The 20000-nt window shown below is 34.1% G+C and overlaps 1 protein-coding gene and 1 long non-coding RNA gene across 2 annotated transcripts in view; one reads left to right on the forward strand and one right to left on the reverse strand.

The window, feature by feature from the left end:
• LOC149135436 (uncharacterized) overlaps positions 1 to 13934 on the reverse strand; it is a 151184-nt gene extending 137250 nt beyond the window's left edge. Inside the window, exons 1-2 of the long non-coding RNA XR_016241854.1 lie at positions 13829 to 13934; positions 5020 to 5104 (exon numbers count right to left, since the gene is read on the reverse strand). This is a non-coding gene — a long non-coding RNA (uncharacterized LOC149135436). The remainder of the gene's footprint in view (positions 1 to 5019; positions 5105 to 13828) is intronic.
• LOC106883123 (uncharacterized) overlaps positions 1 to 20000 on the forward strand; it is a 78204-nt gene that overhangs the window by 32030 nt on the left and 26174 nt on the right. Inside the window, exon 2 of the mRNA XM_052967940.2 lies at positions 18746 to 18878. Coding sequence (XP_052823900.1) covers positions 18746 to 18878 — 133 coding nt within the window. The remainder of the gene's footprint in view (positions 1 to 18745; positions 18879 to 20000) is intronic.

Below are 20000 nucleotides of genomic sequence, written 5' to 3' on the forward strand. Positions count from 1 at the left end.
TCAACATATAAATATGAATATATATATACGTATGTGTGCGTGCGTGTGTGTGTGTTGTGTGTGTGTGTGTGTGTGTATGCGTGTGTGTTGAACAGCTTTCCATTCAAATATGCTGTATCCAAAACACAACTTCATTGAATGTTAATTATATATTTTTTCTGTTTTAAATATTTCCTTTCGTAATTTTTGCTTATCTAGGAACAGAAATATTTCTAAGTCTATAAATTTTGTCAGGTCCTTCCGTCTTCATCTTCAGAATAAAGTGCCGATGATGGAGCGTTGTTGCAGCTTTTAAACTCTTTGTGGGTTAAATCCAGATTATTTTCAGTATGTATACACACACATACACACATACACACACACACATACACACGCATATGGGCGTGTGCATTTATGTATGTATGTATTTTTGTATGTCTAATACGTGTGCGGTATGAAGTCCCACAAGTAGCATAACACTCGATCAGTTAAGTGCGTTGAGTTATTATCAATAAAAACCACAAAAGCCCTTGTGAAATATAATTTCCAAAGGTCTCCTGGCAGGAATGTTAATCTGTTTCGCCATTTATCAAGCTTGTAAAACCAACAAGACTGTTTAGTATTCGCGTTCGAAGTCATCGACATTTGAATGAGCACGCTCATTTAGAAAAGGACAGAGAGAAATCAGGGGGATATAATTAACTTCACGCGGAATAAGGCCAGTATTTTACGAATATCAAAAGCTACATAACCCAACACTGCAGTACGTTATGATGTATCCTGTGGTTTATCCTTAAGTCCCGCTGAGATGTATTTAGCAAAAAACCAGCATGAGTATTCATGCAGTCCGAGCACTTATGTTTCGAGTATCTATGCAGTCCCTTTAGGCTCTTAATTCTTTTTAGAGATGCAAGTTTTCACGCGAGATTACGGAACATCATTTTGACCCGTTAATAAAAGGTTTTGTGTTAGAAAGGATTTTCTGTTGGATGTTATAGTCAATGCTCTCGTCCTTAAGTCTCCACATTAATTCCGAGATGTCTCCACATTAATTCTCAGGATGTCTAAAGTCTAAAGGCTGAAATCTGTTTATGTGGGCTTAAATTTTCCTTCCTCGGATACTATATAACGCTTGGTTTGTCTCGCTGATATCATAGTTTGTCAGTACCTGTACTTAATAAACAACGGAGGATAATCGCATGGCTGTACGAGAGGACATTTAGATTTATCTTTGCGTGAACATCCTTGGTATGACAGACTCATTTGTTGCTTATTGGTATAGTCCTTTATATTAGAAGGATATGTATTTACGATTATAATTGTGTGCCTATTAAATATCTTTTTATAAGTATGGTTTCTGGGAAAGTAATTATCTAATAAGAGTAAGGAGCTTCAACCTGTATTTATCCTAACGTTTAAGGATAGGGGCTGAGCGAACCATAAAATACTGTGGGGACTTTTCTTACGACTAGATGGTTGAGACGGTGGAGAGATATAAAAGATTTTATCAGTAAAGCCGCTCTCCTGGAAAGCATTGTTATTATATAGAGATGCCTTTTTAAATATTTCTCTAGATGTGTTTAAACATTTCTCTGCGACTAATATAAGGAATTGAGTTCCCAAATATGATATGTTAGTGGCAAGAGATTTTATGAATATATTTTAGGATTTTTGTTAGTTTTATGGAAGGGTTTATAGAAATTAGTCTTGAGGTCAAGACAAACATCTCAAAAGTCAGTTCTTCTCAGGTTAGTGGCAATAGAAATTCTTGGCTGGAATCAACGATTTCTTGAAGGAATCCATTGCGTGACCATCAGAACTGAGTCACACTGCCAAAGCAGTGTCACACAGTTGTGATAGCCACATTATATATCGATATTGTGGTTGGGGAGTTTTGAATCTAAATGGATTAATATATATAAAACAAACAAATTCCATGTGTCTGTAATACGATGAAACCCACAGGGACATTGGATATGTCAAAAGTGTTACCTTTTTTTTTAATCCAAATAGATTCGCCACTAAATAAAGGGGTGTATTTCTTGGTCATCGAGGCTTAAAACTGGCGTGCAATTTTAATGTATCTCACAGCAAGGATTCAGATATTGACGGGTAGAAATCTATAATATCAGACTGTTTCACATTTGCTTTACTTTTATTGTGGATGGATATCACAGAGAAGGTATTGGTCTGTAATAACAGGTTCAAAGATTCCTCAGTCTTATTATTAATTGTCAAACAAGTCGGACTCAAATTGACAAGGACACAATCAAGTGGAGATAGAAGCCCATTGCAACAAGTGATGTATACCTGGTCGATTAGATTTGCGCACGCACACACACACGCGCACACACAGAGGTGAACCCACACATATATATAAATAAATATACACAAATATATATGCAGGATTAACAGCCCTAAGATTCATAGAGGGTCGAGTTTTAAGGAATTAAAGACGAGGGCGATTTTGTGATTTAGGGAGGATTTTTGAAAAACAAAGGGGAATTCGAGGCGGTGTTCGGTGAACAAATTAAACACACTACCCGCGAACCGATCAAGTTTATGCATAAATATTTTTTTTATATGTTTGTTTCCTTTTACACACTATTAAAACAACGGCTAAAAATTTTCTAAAGCAACACCCCCACTAATTTTATCTACGAGCCGCCACTGCAAAGAACAATAATGATATTCAAGTCTATATAATAATCAAAGAACTTTCTCATTCGTAATATAATTTACAACAAGAGAAAATTTTATTACACTTCAAGAATTTTGGTAAAACAAAATTAGTAACAAAAAAAAATGCAATTGAAAATATTCACGAGTCTTGAGAAAATGAGAGGAGTGTGGCAGAAATTATTTTGTCTCGGTGAAATCTTGGTTTTAATAGTAACTAGCAATCGTTAAACGAAATCATTGATGAAAGTTCTAGCATCGGAAAAGGCCCTGTGTTCGAGAATGCTGATATGAGTTATTAAATTCACATTCAAAAGACTTAAATGGGGATGATCTTATTGAATTCAGGCGTCAACGGAAATACGAAAACGAATGAACAGAGAAATGTGTGAAGAAACGGAAAATGTCTCAATGAAAATAGCACCGAAAAAGATTTATTTATTTGTTTATTTATTTGTTTGTTTAGTCGCCATATAGAGTTTTCCAAGCAACAATAATTGTACATTCATCTGTATGTCGATAGAAGTATACTTGTTCACCGAGGCAACTAAATTGATTACTATTGGAAAAAATATATGCCGGAAAAAAAAAGCGAAATTAAAGCTATTCTATTCGTTCTTGATAATATTTCTCTAAAATTATTTAAAGTAATTCTAAATTGGTTTTATTTTGTGGGATTAATTTTAATTATTCTCGTCGATTATTATTTGATTAAAGCGATTTTAGTGTAAGCGTAATCATCGGGAGATTAATTTCACCCTCCCCACCACACACACAGAAATATTTGCATATCTATATAAATGAGTGTGTGTGCACGCGCGCGTGTGTGTGTGTGTGTGTGCAGATAGATAGATAGATAGATAGATAGATAGATAGATAGATAGATAGATAGATAGTTTCGTACATACATACACATATGTACATAGACAGATGTGTGTGTGTGTGTGTGTGTGTGTGTGTGTGTGTGTGTGTGTATGAATGTATGTTTACATTTACTAAATTGTTGAATGTACAAGACGACTTGATATTGCAACTGTGTATTTACAACAAGACTGAACAAATAAGTTCGCTATAAAAAATAATATAGCAGCCAATTAAATCTATGCAAGTTGATATTAAAAATATCTAATTAAAATTCTTCAGACCTAAATGAATTCGTTTCTGCTGTTCTTCGTTGGAGTAAAGAGAATTTTTTATGGACGCGCTTAATATTTGAAGTAACTTTGATCTGTTTATTTCTCAAGAAAAGACGAAATGTAGAGGTGAGTCTCTTATAAACGTGGAGAACGAAAAAGACTGTTAAAACTGTAAACATGTGTGGAATATACTTAAGTTATTCTTCATAGCAAATTACTGGTAATCATCAGCATTTTCAAGTGCTCAACCTCTTAGTGAAGGACCTGTTAAATACTCAAGCAATTAACAGTTCAAATTTTGGCGCAAGACCAGTAATTTTTGAGGCAGGGAAGTGGATCGTATAGACACCACCTCCCACTAACTTAACTGGAACTTATGGTATAGACCCCGAGAGGATGAAAGGTAATGTTGACCTGCGCGGATTGTGAACTCAGAACGAAAAGACGGAAGATATGCCGCTAAGCATTTTGTCTGGGGTGCTAATGATTCGGCCGATTCGCCGCCTTAAATACTCACGTACTTAATATAATGTAACGCATTATATCGTTTCATTATGCAAAATCCGAATTTGTCACATGAGTGCTCACGTTGCAAATATATAATCGTGATAATAAAGTTATCTAATAATATGTGCGCATGCGCAGACATGGCTGTGTGGTTAAAATATTCGCTGCAGAACCACGTTTTCGGTTTCAATTCAACGGGTCCATTCTGAACAAATACTTTTTACTATAGTTCCGAGCCGCCCAGTGCCTTGTGGATGAATTTGGTAGATGTAAATTATGAGAAGCTCGTCGTATATATTTGTATGTCTTCGGGTTTGTGTATCTGTTTGTCCGTACATGACTTGACATCGGTAATTTTTCAATTCAGAGACGATGTACGACAAAAATTCGACGGCAATTAAAGTGCTGAATCTAAAACTACTTATCCCTTAAACATCACACCATTATCTGCCGAGACAAAAAAAAAAGGGTTGGCTTTAATTCTTATAATAATCCCTGGTTCTTACAGGCGGGTTTTATAATCCATACACAAAGGCGATGAAGCTATAGATAGTGAAAGAGAGAAAATTCATTGAGATACATGGATCGAGAAACGAAGTAAGACAAGCAAACGAATAGTTAAATATATAAATATACTCACATACAAATATTATACATATTTTTATGTTTTTTAATGTGTGCGTATGAAAATACAAGTTTTTCTTTTATTATCACTTACTTGTTTCAGTCATTGGTCTATACGAGATGCTTTCTCAGGGCGAATATTGCAGTATCATGGCATTCTTAAAGTATATCCATGTTACCTAGGATATAAAGATTATAGATAGTTACTTGGTACTAATACTGCTTCCGTCACTAATGACTATATATTTTTGAATCTTAGTAAAGGCATACCTCGGTTTAAGTCGTTTCGATATAAGTGGCTCTCGATTATACGTCGGTTTTCAAAAATAATATATGGGGAAAAAAATCAGGCTAAGTCATTTTACTCGACTTTACCTGCCACAAATATTGGAGTCGTAAGATCACCAGATAACCGTTAAACGCACATAAGATCATGTTCCTGTACAATAAATAAGAATGAAAGCATATGCAATCATATTAAAATACATACAGTAAATGTTAAGACATACACCATACAGTAGTGTAGCTTAATGAACGAAATACATGAAATCTACTGTGTTGTGTTATTTATCGGTCTTTCGGAACTCATATTGCATTGTAGTTCCAATATGTACCTGCAATTCAGAAAAAATTACATTACATACATATAATAGGGATAACCACTAAGTGAACATCCATTATACTAGAAGAAGATCACCAACAATCTGATCACTAAAGATTGTTCTCAAGAAAATTCAGCAAGCACCAGAACGTAAGCGAGCAGGAGAAATGAAAATATGCAAAATATAAAGAATTAATTGTAGACCGGTTTCGCCAGCAACCAAAATTACTTACGTAAATGCTAGGCCACTGGTTTTAAATTGATATTACTCAAATTAATATTCAGTATGTTACCCTTGTTATTTAAATTTTAATTAATATATATATACATATCCCTTTAACACAGTCAACCTTACGTGAATTGAGGATAATTCAGAACAGCGAAGCCTTAAGATATAAAAGATAAAAAGGTATATCAAATATATGTTGATATCATCAGCTGCCTAACGCATATCATTATGCTTTCGACACCTGGGAAGTACAATTCAATCTAGTGGTGTCAAAGCTCACTGGTAATTAATAGAGAAGTAGCATGAATGACACATTAACGTAATATACCCATTGTGTCTACACCAGTTTAGCATCACAGCTACAAAGATAGATTAAAAATAAAATTAAATTAGACCGACTGCTACAAAGCATAAATTTCAAAGGTAGAACCTACAAACAAAAGAATTTCTCCAAAAAGAACATTGTTGTTTCAAAACTTACACTAGCGAATTAAACATGTTGAGCAACAAATACTAAACCACCGATACATAACATGGAAAATAATATTTATTTTTTTCTTTGAGAAATTGTAACTCGAAACCTTTCTTCATCATTACTATTATCATCTTCAATATCTTTTGTTGTTATTGTTGTTGCTGTTTTTGTTCTTGTTGTTGCTGTTCTTGTTGTTGTTGGTAGTATTATTATTGTTGATGATGTTATTATTATTGCATCCGCTTAATCTTGAATAGATTTTCGATAATGCTTGTATTCATTGCGATACAAATACTCAGGTATATGATTATGTGTGAATGTATATGTGTGTGTGTGTGGAGGTGAGTAGGTGTATATGTGAGGGGGGATGTAAGTATATGTATATATCTGTGTGTGTGTATGTGTGTGTGTGCGCGTGCGCGCGTGTGCATGTGTGTGAGTGAGTGATTTTGTGCGTGTACAGAGAGAGAGAATGAGTGAGGTGTGACAAAGGGGAGTGAAACATTAAAAAAAGCTTAAGAATGATTAAGGCTTCAGATTAAAAGATTAGCAACAAAAGGATACAACAAAAGGGATTTTGTTTTACTCTCGGGTTAGAAAAAATATGTTCTATATCGGATAGATAAGATCAGCTGATCATCAAATGTTTACGTTAGACACTTCAACTTGGGGTCATTAGTTTTGCTTTATTACACACATACTTTTACAGCTAGATTTGTGCGCTCTTGTGTGATGTATATGCATGCATGTGTGTACGTGTTTATCAATATGTGTGCGAGTGTCTGTATTTCTTTATATATATATATATATATATATATATATATATATATATATATATATATATATATATATATATATACATGTATATCAATATAAATATCATACATATATATCGATATATATATATACATATATATATGCATATATATACATGTATTTACATATGTATATATATATATATATATGTGTGTGTACATATATGCATTTATATATATATATATATATATATATATATATATATATATATATATATATATATACATGTATATGTGTATGTATATATATATATGTGTGTGTGTGTGTGTGTGTGTGTGTAGCATACCTTTGCGGCTTTGTTCAAGATTTTACTCATACAGGCCGGTGAGATGAACTATTAGAACCAGTGTTAGATAGTTCTGCTTAAAGTATATTGTAGATGTGAGATCATAAAATTTTAGGATACATGACAGTAAAAATTTCTATGAAATACAATATGGCTATAATTCTGGTATCGTTTGACCTTAAAATGACCTCTTTAGAATTTAAGGAAATAAATTATTTTATAAACTTAGTAGTAGAAACAATCTAAATTAGGTCAGGATGCATTCATCTCACTTATAATGAAGACCACTCATAATAAAGATAGAATGCACCCCAAGATTTTCTTAAGTGTAGTACCTATTCTGCTGACTCTTATTGCCGATCTTCTAAGTTAAAAGACCGTAAACATACCAACAACGGTTAATAAGCGTTAGTGGAGGAGAAACACAATCACAAAGAGATACACACGCACACACACACACATATGATGGGCTTCTTTCTCTTTCTGTCTTCTAAATTCACTCATGAGACTTTAGTCGGCTCTCAGAACTTGCAATTTTTGCTATCAATCAAATATTGAGAGAATAGTTAACAGCAAGAATCAGATTTAATATAATAGTTCCAAGTCATATAACCGTCAATTACATAAACAACAGTAGCTACTTGATTGTTTTGTTTATATATTAAATAACGTTACGTGAATTAATTTTATGATTCTAGATAAATGAAAGTAAATTTAAATATAACGCTTTTAAAAACAATTAAGTTATATATTGTAAAGGGAAAAAATGTTTTCTTAGAGGAGAGTAAAATCAATCATTCCGGTAACTAAAGTACCTTTGACGTATTCATGTCAATCACTCCATCCTACACTATTAAATTAATAGAAACGTTTACTCTAAACAGAATCATAGGCACACAAACACACACACACAGAAGATATATAGTGAGGCGTACTTAGAAAAAGGACGTATTTACAGACAGATACGTATATACATACATATATACATACAAACATACTTATACAAACGGACTCAAAAAGATATAGCACAGACTGAAAATATATGCACACAGTGTTATGGATCCATAGGTAGAGGGAGTGATGCATACTCATACACACGCTCAAGAACACATGCATGCACATGCACACATACAGTGTTAGAAATGGAGAGACGCATTTATAAGGAATCCACTATAACAACTCCACCGTAAAAACCGAGAAAACAACAATGTGATTCTAACTGAAGTAAAATGGCGCCAACAGCAACTTCTTGGCTAGTATTTGCAATTACAATCACCACCTGTAACTTCGAGTGGATTTCAAATATATGTATTCCAAAGAAACTCACTTCTGTTTTGATGAAAACCACTTCTATACTCCTTCATTCGCACTAGTACTCTCGGTTTTACTGTGTCCAGTTTTTACAAGTGTATGTGTACGTGTAGACATATACATACATTATCTCTCTCTCTCTCTCTCTCTCTCTCTCTCTCTCTCTCTCTCTCTCTCTCTCTCTCTCTTCTTGTGTGTGTGCGTTTGTATATACATACACCGATATATATACAAACATACCTACATATATATGTATGCATGTGTATATATATATATAGACATACCTACATATATATATATATATGTATGTCTATGTATATATATATATATATAAAAGTAAATGTTAGAGGTAATACTTGACAATTGTAAGCACCTGTGTATGCCTTCTCGTGGTTGAGGTGAAAGAATAAATTGTAAATGCAAAAAATAAAAACAAAAACACAAAGGATTCTGCGGTACACGTGTTTCAAAGCACTGATATAAAGCTTGAAACACGTGTACCGCAGAATCCTTTGTGTTTTTGTTTTTATTTTTTGCATTTACAATTTATATATATATATATATATATATATATATATATATATATATATATATATATATATATATATATATACACACATATCTACATATATATGTATGCATGTATATATGAATATTAATATTTCTAAGTCTCTCTAAAGGAGACTACTGCAGCGGTACTCGATCGATATTAATAGTTCTGACCAAGCCTATGTATATATACATATATATATATATATATATATATATATATATATATATATATATATATATATATATATATATATATATATACAACACACATATACAAATATACGCATACAGAGTTTCGTCTCTCTCTGTCACTCAGTGTTTTCCCCCGATTCTCCATTTACATTTTTCTCTTGTCTTAGTTCCTTTTTCATCTGTAGAACAATAAACAACTCAATAAACGCAGTATTTATTATGACACTAATAAAGTGGAACCCAGTTATAAAAGTCATAAAGACGACATGCTGTTCAACCAGCTGCAGATGACTCAATAGGCATTGTGGAGCAATAGAGAAATTCAGTTTGCTAAAAATAGCAGTCAAATTTCCCTCAATTTTATGAGTTACTGGAGTATTTGCCCCACTTGCAGATCCAGTTAACGATTAATAAATATCATCAAACGTTAAACAAGTGAAATAAATAATTAGCAAGATTAGTGAGCAAGAAGCCTACTATTATCATTTTTTTCTATTTTGAAATTCCAAGATGTGTATGACACAATTACTAAATGTAGATAAGGGATATTGCATCGACTATCAATGAAGTATTTATCAAGTTTAGAATGTATTATAGTAAAAACTATTGCCCATCTGTTTTGTCTTTTCTATCAGTATTTTTTTTTTTTTGTCATTGCTCTGATGAACTTTGTGTTCTAGTATCTTCTGCTAAGACCAGTAGTTTTCAATCGTGGTCCATATGATCCCAGGGTATCCACATAATATTTTGGTGGATCCACAGAAGCAAAATAGCAAATTGGAGAGCCACAGCAGTATATTAAGGATCCATGGCAAATTTTTGCTTTATATGTATTCGTTGCAAGAAACAGCTAGGATTCTTTCTCTAACATTTTGCATAGTTCAACCTACCTAAGTGAATGCGGGAAAAACAAAATAGGAATTTTGAAAGAAGTATCTATAGAATTAGCTTTAAAACATCGAATGGCTATGGGGGGGTGGGCACCATGATAAAATGGGAATCAAAGGGGCCCATTGGTAAAGAATGGTTGAGAACCACTGGTCTAGACCTTTAAATGTGTCACTCGCTTCTCTTCCCAAACGCATCGTTTCTCTGTTGAGCTTCATATTAGGCTCAAGTCCTTTTATTCTAATAGATTATTTTCTTAGAAACTTTACTAGCATCGTTTTGTTTTTCTTTGGTCTGTCATATTCAGTCATTTGGGCATTATGTTAATCGACATCTTTTGAATTTATAGGTCCCTTCTTTTCTTTCTTTGTGGTTTCTTACACTAAAATAACCTCAAACCTTGTATGGGGCAAAATCGTTAAAAACATTCTCTGAGACTGATGAAAGGAAGAAACTACGTTCTTCTTAGACTGGAATACTAGTCCGAATGTTGAATACAGAGTGGAATCGACACTAATGTCACATAACGGGTGTCAGTTGAGGCTGTCGTACGATGTGTCGTGGTAGATTCCGTACATCGAAGGAGCCACTGTTCCACAAAATTCTTGTCTACCAAAAATCCTACTTATAGGATTTTAATCAAACAGTGGCTAGAACGATTGCGCAAAAGTTTGTCTAAGGTACCGTGCAATGTGATTGAAAGCCAAAACTTATATAGTAGCAAAGCGATCTTCGTAACGAGAGTATGTAAAACAACTAAGATAGTTCGATAGCTGTAGCACAGTGTGAAATCCGGAAACAAGAATATACGACTGCAAACATTCTTTTTTTAATAATTCATGACGTATAACACAGAACAGCGAGGATACAAACATTGACATATTTATTCATTCGTAATAGGTTCTGACAGAGTCGAAGGTGAAGTTCTGATAGCTGTTGTTGATAGCACCACCTCAGTTTAGACCAGTCATAGGCATTTACGGCCCGCGAGACTTTCAAAAATGCACGCCTAATTTCACGAGGAAAGAAACCTTATTAAAACTTTTAGTGGTACGGCCCGCCTGAAGACGAGCCATATGTTATGCTGCCCACTTCTCGAAAACGGTTGCCTATGCTTCCATTAGACGATGTGTTTTGATAACACACGTGATTCGCCGATTCACTGGTGTAAAGGTGTTTGAGACTGCGATATTTTGAACTTATCGTGTCTCAACAGTCAAAGCTATCCTCCCTGATAGATAACTCTGACAAGAGAACAAGCTCATGTTTATAGGGATCAGCAAACAAATTATTTGCTGATTAGTACTGATGTCTGCCAATTAGATAATAATTCATGGGGTGCACGCAGAATAGCGAGAATCCAAACAGTAAATTATCTATTCACTTTTAATACGTTGTAGTAGATTTGAACGTAAACATCTGATCGACGTTGATTCGCTATCGGAGTATGCTTTCTTTTAGAATGCACATCGTCACAAGGGAGGAGAAGACTTTCAACGACTCAAATAAGCAACAGCTATCAGATATTAACGTCTGAATCTGCCAACGCATATTATGAATGAATAGATATGTTAACAATTTTATAATCAAGCAAAAATAAGATAAAGGTTTTACGCTTGGTAAATCAGAGGGATATCCATTATTAGACAAACCTGAACATGTAAACTGACATTTACAAAGTAATCAGAAGCAAAGCGTCCAAGCACCTTTCGTGCGTTTGTGACAGGAGAAATTTATGCATTCGATGCTTAACGTAACGCACTGCAGCTCAAATTCTGAGGGACAAAATGATAGGGTATTTGTTGCCAGGAACAGACTCCTTTCCAAAAATATTACCTGGTTGTCATAGATTAATGTTATCACCACCAGATGATAGTGTTAAACCGAGTAACGTGTTGGGCAACCACAAAAGTTTTGTCAGTCTCTCTACCTGGCACCTTATGAAGGTTTTAAAAGGTATTACTCTTAGGGATAGCGATAAGGGTGATGGTATGGGTACTAGTGTCTTGGTTTCCTGAATATTCTGCACGATGAATTTGCAGAGCTAGTTTCGCTCTCTTGTTTCTCAAACTTGCACTGGTCTGGTGCAACAAGTGCTACGAGCCAAATAGTCATTAGGATGCAGAATTTGTACAGAGCTACTTTCTCTTAGATTAGGAACTAAATAGCTGGAGAACATCATCTGTCCTGATTTCGTTGGGATGTCTGTAAGGGGCCTTCTTCCAGAGATAATTCCGTGACATTCTACTAAACCGATAGCCGGGATTCTGACAGGTGCTACTACTCCTGGTTAGAGAAGATCTGGAAAGAATATTGACTAAGAGGTGGTTCCACACTCTTCAATACTCTGGAACTCCCAAACTTGAGCTCATCTGCCGAATGTAGTTTAGTCATATCCAGTAAATAGCAAATATCTATTCTGGTAAATGATATAAGCCTGTGCACCAGTTGGCAGAAACCTTGCACACAGTAATGAATAAATCAAACACAGTAACTTACTACCGGAAACATTGAAACCTCAAACAACCCCAGTTGTTATTTCAACGCTTGGTCAATACGCGTGTAAGTTAGGACTAAAGAGTCCACAGCGTACCAAAATCAGTACTGCTATTTATGATAAAGGAAAAATTGATGTAATTAATCCCTTTCGCAGTGGGGATGTGACGACTGGTGATTGTTATTCAGTATTGGTGTGCAATAGCATCTAACAAGTGCCAGTAAGAAACGGAAAAAACTATCCGAGAAGAACGATTACAAGATAAGAAATGAAATTGCAAAATAAACAAATAAATAAGACAAACATATTGAAGGTTAACTGTGTAAGTAATAATTGTATCATCTACTGATCATTATCTTATAACATTTCATATTGATCAGTCATCTAACAACACGTATAAGCTGACTGTTGCAGCAAGCACGCTCCATATCAGCATCAAACCAATACTCTACTCCCACAGATAGAAAATAGCAAACAATACAGTGTAAGGCTGTATTATTTAACCCAAAATTAAGAAAAGGAAATAAATCAAAAAGGTACCAAGCTCGACTTTGCCAATAATAAACGAACCAACACCGAGCGTAATTGATGAAACTCTAAGCAATGGGCGAGAAATTACTTTCAAGATTATCTTTTAAAATAGAGAAGGCGCAACTGGACATGAGCAGAATATGTTTGTATATTTTGCAACCATATTCAACCCTTAAATCGAAGCTGCAAGAATTTACTTGTATAAGATTTTAAGGAGTAAAATACATATCTATATATAACGTTGAATCTTTACAGACCAATAAATGGACAGGGGCGGATTATGTTTGTATTCTACATGTATATTTTACAACCATGTTCAACCCTCAAATAGAAACCACCACAAAATACTCGTCTAAAATTTAAGACGGAAAATATGGCTTTATATTGAACTTTGGATCCCAACAGAGCAGCTAATTTAAACGGATATACTTTTTCAATCCAAAAAACATCACAGATCAAAATAGAAAACGAAAGAAATAGAATAAATAGCGAACGCAAACATCAAATATAAATTTTTAAAAATACCTTGACAACGTAGATCTCAAAGGTATATCTAAATACTGGCATAACAAACAAAGTCATGAAACACACAGCATTTACAATATACTGAACAATAAAAACTGATCTAGATCCACACACAAAGATAAATCAAGAGAACGAGAAAATTTAAGAATAAAATAGTCTAAAGTCGAAGGAAATTGTGAACATGACACTTTTATTGTAGAAATAATTAGAGGAAATCTTGAACAGAAATAATTAAAACAATGTAAAACCATCTGAAGCAAAAAGAAACAAACAAAAAAGCGATAAACTAGCGGCAGTAATTTAAAATAAAAATGCAAATCTAGTCATCACAGACTTAATAAGAAGAACATGAATATCAATATTATTCCCAGCTTAAACGAAATAATGAGTACTGGTATGGCTGTGTGGTTAAGAAACTAAATGGATTCCGGTTTAGTTCCTATTTGTGGCACTTAAGGTCTTCTTCAACCAATGCCTTGTGACGGAAATTAGTAAACGAAAACCGTGTGGAAGCCGTCGTATATACATGTATGTGTTCGCGTGCGCACTCGTGCTCACTCTTACCAACGCAATCGACTCTTTTACGCTTTTTTTCTTTTTACTAACTTACTACACTCGTTTAGAATACAGTTAATACTTTCATCCTGTTTTCCACACATTCAGCGTTTGCTGTGTGAATTGTAAGAATTCTTCTCTTTATCATTCTCGTTTTTATGCTTTATTCCTGAGTGGCTATAATTTGTGACACAGCTTCTCGTTCCAGAATATAATCTTTCAACCACAACTAGATTTCTGGTTATTATTGTTACAGAGTTGAAGAAATTTAAGTGCCCCACTTGGGGCGCCCGCACGCACGCACACACACACACACACACACACACACACATATATATATATATATAAGTCTGTGTGCAAAGAGGTTGTTCTTCCTAGGGATATTTATCCAAGTGTACACCGGTTTAGCTCCATATCAATTAACGATACTGGGAAATCCATATGGACATATTGTATTTATCGTTGGTTCTTCTCTGATAAGTGGTACCTTACACTCTTGAAATCCCAGTTGTTACTATAGATGTTTTCACCTTTTAGATATAGGAGAAAAATTTTAACAATACAAAGAAAAATGGAGAATGTGTACACAGAATAATCAATATATTCATCATAATAATAGTCAATTCATATTGCCTACGTGTGTTTTGGTTCTAATTACTTAAATCAATATTTATGCAATTAAATTGCATTATGAATTTGAAAAAGCAAAAACCTTCGTCAGGGCAAGAGATTATCAAAGTAAACATTGACCGTTACACATTCTAAAGGATGGAGAGTTCATTTCAATTGAATTGTGGTCTGTGCGTGGAATTCGTTCTAAAAGTAGCTAGAGGTTTATTTTGACCCCACTGGACAAGGGACACTTGACTAATATTATAATTAATATATTGATTATTCTATGTACACAATCTCCATTTTCTTTGTATGTACGTATGTATGTATGTATGTATGTATGTATGTATGTATAGATAGAGAGATAGATAGATAGATAGATAGATAGATAGATAGATAGATAGATATGTAGGTAGGTATGTAGGTAGGTAGGTAGGTAGGTAGGTAGGTAGGTAGGTAGGTAGGTAGGTAGGTAGGTAGGTAGGTAGGTATATAGATAAATGGATAGATATTATTATAAAATCTGGTAATTAGTCATATATTAATTAATATCGATTAATTATCAGGAGGCCAGCACATCTAAAGAATCAAAGAGATTCAGAAATATTATCTGCAATCTCAGGGGATTAAGGTACATTTTAAAAAATAACGTCGACCATAGATAGACAGACAGACAGACAGACAGACAGACAGACAGACAGACAGACAGATAGATAGATAGATAGATAGATAGATAGATAGATAGATAGATAGATAGATAGATAGATAGATAGATAGATATGAGCTGCTATTGAATACTGTGAAGTTATGGTAACTTTCTCAATATTTCAGATTTATCCCACGGCAGCATGAAATATAAATTACACACATAGGCACTGAAAAAACAATCATTGGTATGTAATATCAAGTATATCAGCATATGCTCGTTTAAAAACAAGGAAAGAAATAATAACAAACAACCGACTTACAAAAGAAAAATACCTTCAATAATAAAAATGATAAATCCAGACTATAATATATAAATATATCAATATACAACGAGCACAACACCTATAAAAAATATACTGTTCAATAGAAATTCTATACATATATCTACAATCATATTCCATCTACATAAATCAACAGACATGAGGAAGAAAAATATCTAAGCAAATGCAAAATGATAAGAACTGCAGAAATAATTTAGAAAGACGTAATAAAAGAATAATAAAGAAATTGAATTGAAGAAGTAAAGCGTACTAAAAATTGAAAAAAGTAGTGCAGATATCGGAGAAATGGCTCTCAGAAGTGAGAACAGAGACAAACATTAAATGTGCGAATATACCATTACAATAAATTCTATGCGACTCAAACGTTGAAACAGATATAAGTTAAGTAAATCTCATATGCTTTGTGAATGCATAATAAGAAAACTAAGAACAAAGATAGAAAATATTAGATGAGTAAAAGAATAACGAGCATTGGAGAAAATATAACTACAGAAACATTAACCATAGCTCAAAGAGCTTAGAATATTACACGCATACAAAATCGTTACTTTCAAACGAAATAGAAGTTGGAAGGATAAACTTAGATAAACTTAGATAAACATAGATATGTTCAGACCAAAATTGGCACAAGCTACGTCAAACTTAATACCACCTGATAGAATTTGTTAAGTAATGTTTAAGTCGAGTTTTGTGTCATCATAACCCATTCGAATAGAAGGTTATTGAATGAAATATATCTGAGTGGTTTGTCTGGTATTCCTTGAAGAAATTTGTTCAGATAACGTTTGATGGTAAAGTGATATTTGTCTTCTTTATCTTCTTCCAAGATACCATTAAATGCGGCATAGCCGTTTCAGGTAAAAGTAGTTACGTTGTAATGCTGGTATGTGATATGCTCATGATCTCTGTAGAGGATGTATGGTACCAGTCTTGGATGAATTAATTTTCTTGATCTAAATATAATTATCTGCAGAACTTCATATTCATCCGTCTAGCGACGGATTAGCATTGAGTGAGATGTTTCCTAGTCTCCCTAAAAAGGTGAACCGAAGAACCGCATTTGTTAAGAGCATATATTGCCTGAAGCTGAGATATTCTCCGTTGATGGAAAATAACAGTGATCAGATATTCATGATCGAATCTCTTAGAATATATTATGCATGGATACATAATTATACTTAGAAGGGAATTCTACAGATAATAAAATATGAAATATATATAGATATAAAAAAGCAAACAAAAGACAGAAGGTGGAAGGTTCTGGGTTGAAATCAATGGAAAAGGAAGAGAAATACACGAAAGAGATCAAGAACATCATAGACTAAACAACAAAATAAGTATTTTTCAATATCTCTGAGCGCAAGCAGCAGTTGCAGACATAACACATCTCTAACTTGGAAAAGAACTGAAAAACGAAACCCCCAAAGGTCGTCAAATGCACATTTTATACGATAGCTCAATTAAAACATTTATCATTAATAATAAGCCCCGCATCGAAATTACCTGACAAGCTAATAAAATGATATATTCAAAACTAATAAGCCAGAAAACCAAATAGCTGGAGAATAATTATACGTCTTCAGTATGAAATGTATTGAACCAGATATTCACGAAAACGTTTGATACAAATTTAGATGAACATAAATTGTTACCAGAAAAAAAGCATAACAACAGACAACGAGATGACTGAACTAATTAGGGAGCCACTTTATGATAGTTCGACCTGGTAGCAATAGCAGTCAAGTCTCCCTCAATTAGCATTTTTGGACATGCCTATATCTTTTATTTCCCTCACATACAAAACATCGGTCTCTCACCCACTCGTATATATACAATATAAAACACCTCGTTCTCTCTTGTCCTCTCTGACGCACATATAATAAAATATAGATAATCAACAGAAGTGATCAACGAGTTTTTGGACTGTTTCAGTGTAGAATTCCTAAAAGTTGACCAGGGTCCAAGCATCTATTTCATCTCTTTTGTTCCTTTCCTTCATAACTCACTTTCACTTAATTTTGCTCCGTGATATATGTCTGTCTTACTTTTTCTCTCTCCATCACTCTCACCATCTCTTTCTTTCCTTTTTTTCTTTCTTTCTTTCTTTCCTTTTCTCTCTCTCTCTCTCTCTCTCTCTCTCTCTCTCTCTCTCTATCTATCTATCTATCTATCTATCTAGTTCTATTTATCTATCAATCTATTATATAGGTAGTTAGGGTAAATCACTGCTGGTTCCATCTTGAGGCACATCTGCATATTCCATTTTGCTACAATCCAATATGTTATCACAGTTACTGCTCAAAGTTAGTCAAAATACATATGGAAATATTATTTGCAGAGTTAGTGTATAGCAAAACAAGAAAGTGGAAATTTTTTGGTATTACTAATTCTCCATTACACGTGTTTCATTTACTAATATGAATTACAAAGATTTACATGTTAAATTGATATCCAAGAAATTCCTTGTCTTTCTAAGTATTATTCATATCACTTCACAAACCTATAACTTACAAAGCAATTTAACAAAGTAAAAGGCTTTAGGTGTACCGTGACTTCAATGGCCACCGACAAGACATCTCATCTAGGAGTTTGGTATTCCAAAACATATATGTGCAGCATGCGAAAAAGGTACAGGACTTAGGACATAGAAAAAAATGACACACGTGTACAGTTTTGGATAAAAATATGTTTCTGTAATGACTAAATTTCTCTAACACAGATATTCAATAATCTTATGCTATAATATCTCTTTTCTTATCAGCTTTAATAAATGACCTACGGCGATGTGATCCCAACAATATCATACAGTGTATCCAGCCTATGCACAAACACATTTCTGAAATGGGAGGCCTTGGAGAAACATACGATATAGAGACGTTGGAAGATATATGTGGGTTAGTACGTTGTTATTCATTTCTAATCACAAATTTCTATGTTGATTATTCTGTATATTTAGAGCGTATTTACGCATGCCCACAAAAAGGCACAGACACACACACACATACATATATATATATATATATATATATATATATATATATATATATATATATATATATATATATATATATATATATATATATATATATATATATATATATATATATACCCTTTACTTTTTTACTTGTTTCATTCATATATATATATATATATATATATATATATATATACATATACATATACGACGGGTTTCTTCCAGTTTCCGTCTACCAAATCCACTCACAAGACTTTGGTCGGCCCGAGGCTATAGTAGAAGACATTTGCCCAAGGTGCCACGCTGTGAGACTGAACCCGGGACCATGTGGTTGGTAATCAAGCTACTTACCACACAGCCACTCCTGCATCTCTTCAACTCTCTCCCTCCCTTCTGGCCCCTCTAAACTTCTCTTCACTCTTGATATCAAGAGTCTATATACGGTGAATCACATAACGAAGGACTTCTTGGACTCAAATACTTCCTAGACCTTTGACCCAACCCCCAACCTGATACATCCACACTTCTTCATCTGGCCGAACGTGATCTCTCTCTGAATTGCTTCTCGTTTGAGGGAGGTTTTTACCAAAATCTCTCGGGAGTGGCCATGAGAACGAGAATGGACCCCAACTATGCGAACCTGTTCGTTGGCTATGTTGAGGCCCAAATATTCTCACGATTCAATTGTTCCCCTCCCCTCCCGAACTACACGTTCGTTATATTGATGACAGTATCGGTGCGACCTCACTCTCCTGTGAACTAGACTCCTTCCCTCTTTTGCGCAATCCTTTCATCTTGCACTCGATTTTCTTGCAGTATTTCCAACACTTCCGTCGCATTTCTCAACATTTTGGTAAGCATACAACACTCCGCTCTCACTACCTCCTTCTACTACAAACACACTGACTCACAGGCATACCTCAACTTCTTCTCCTCTACTCTACCCACACCAAGCACTCCATCTCCTACTCCCAATTCCTCCGTTTCCGCAGTCTCTGCAGTGACAACCATGATTTTGAGACTCAGTCTCAACTCATGGCTC

The sequence above is a fragment of the Octopus bimaculoides genome, chromosome 5 (assembly GCF_046866305.1).
Source record: "Octopus bimaculoides isolate indiv1 chromosome 5, ASM4686630v1, whole genome shotgun sequence".
NCBI lineage: Eukaryota > Metazoa > Mollusca > Cephalopoda > Octopoda > Octopodidae > Octopus > Octopus bimaculoides.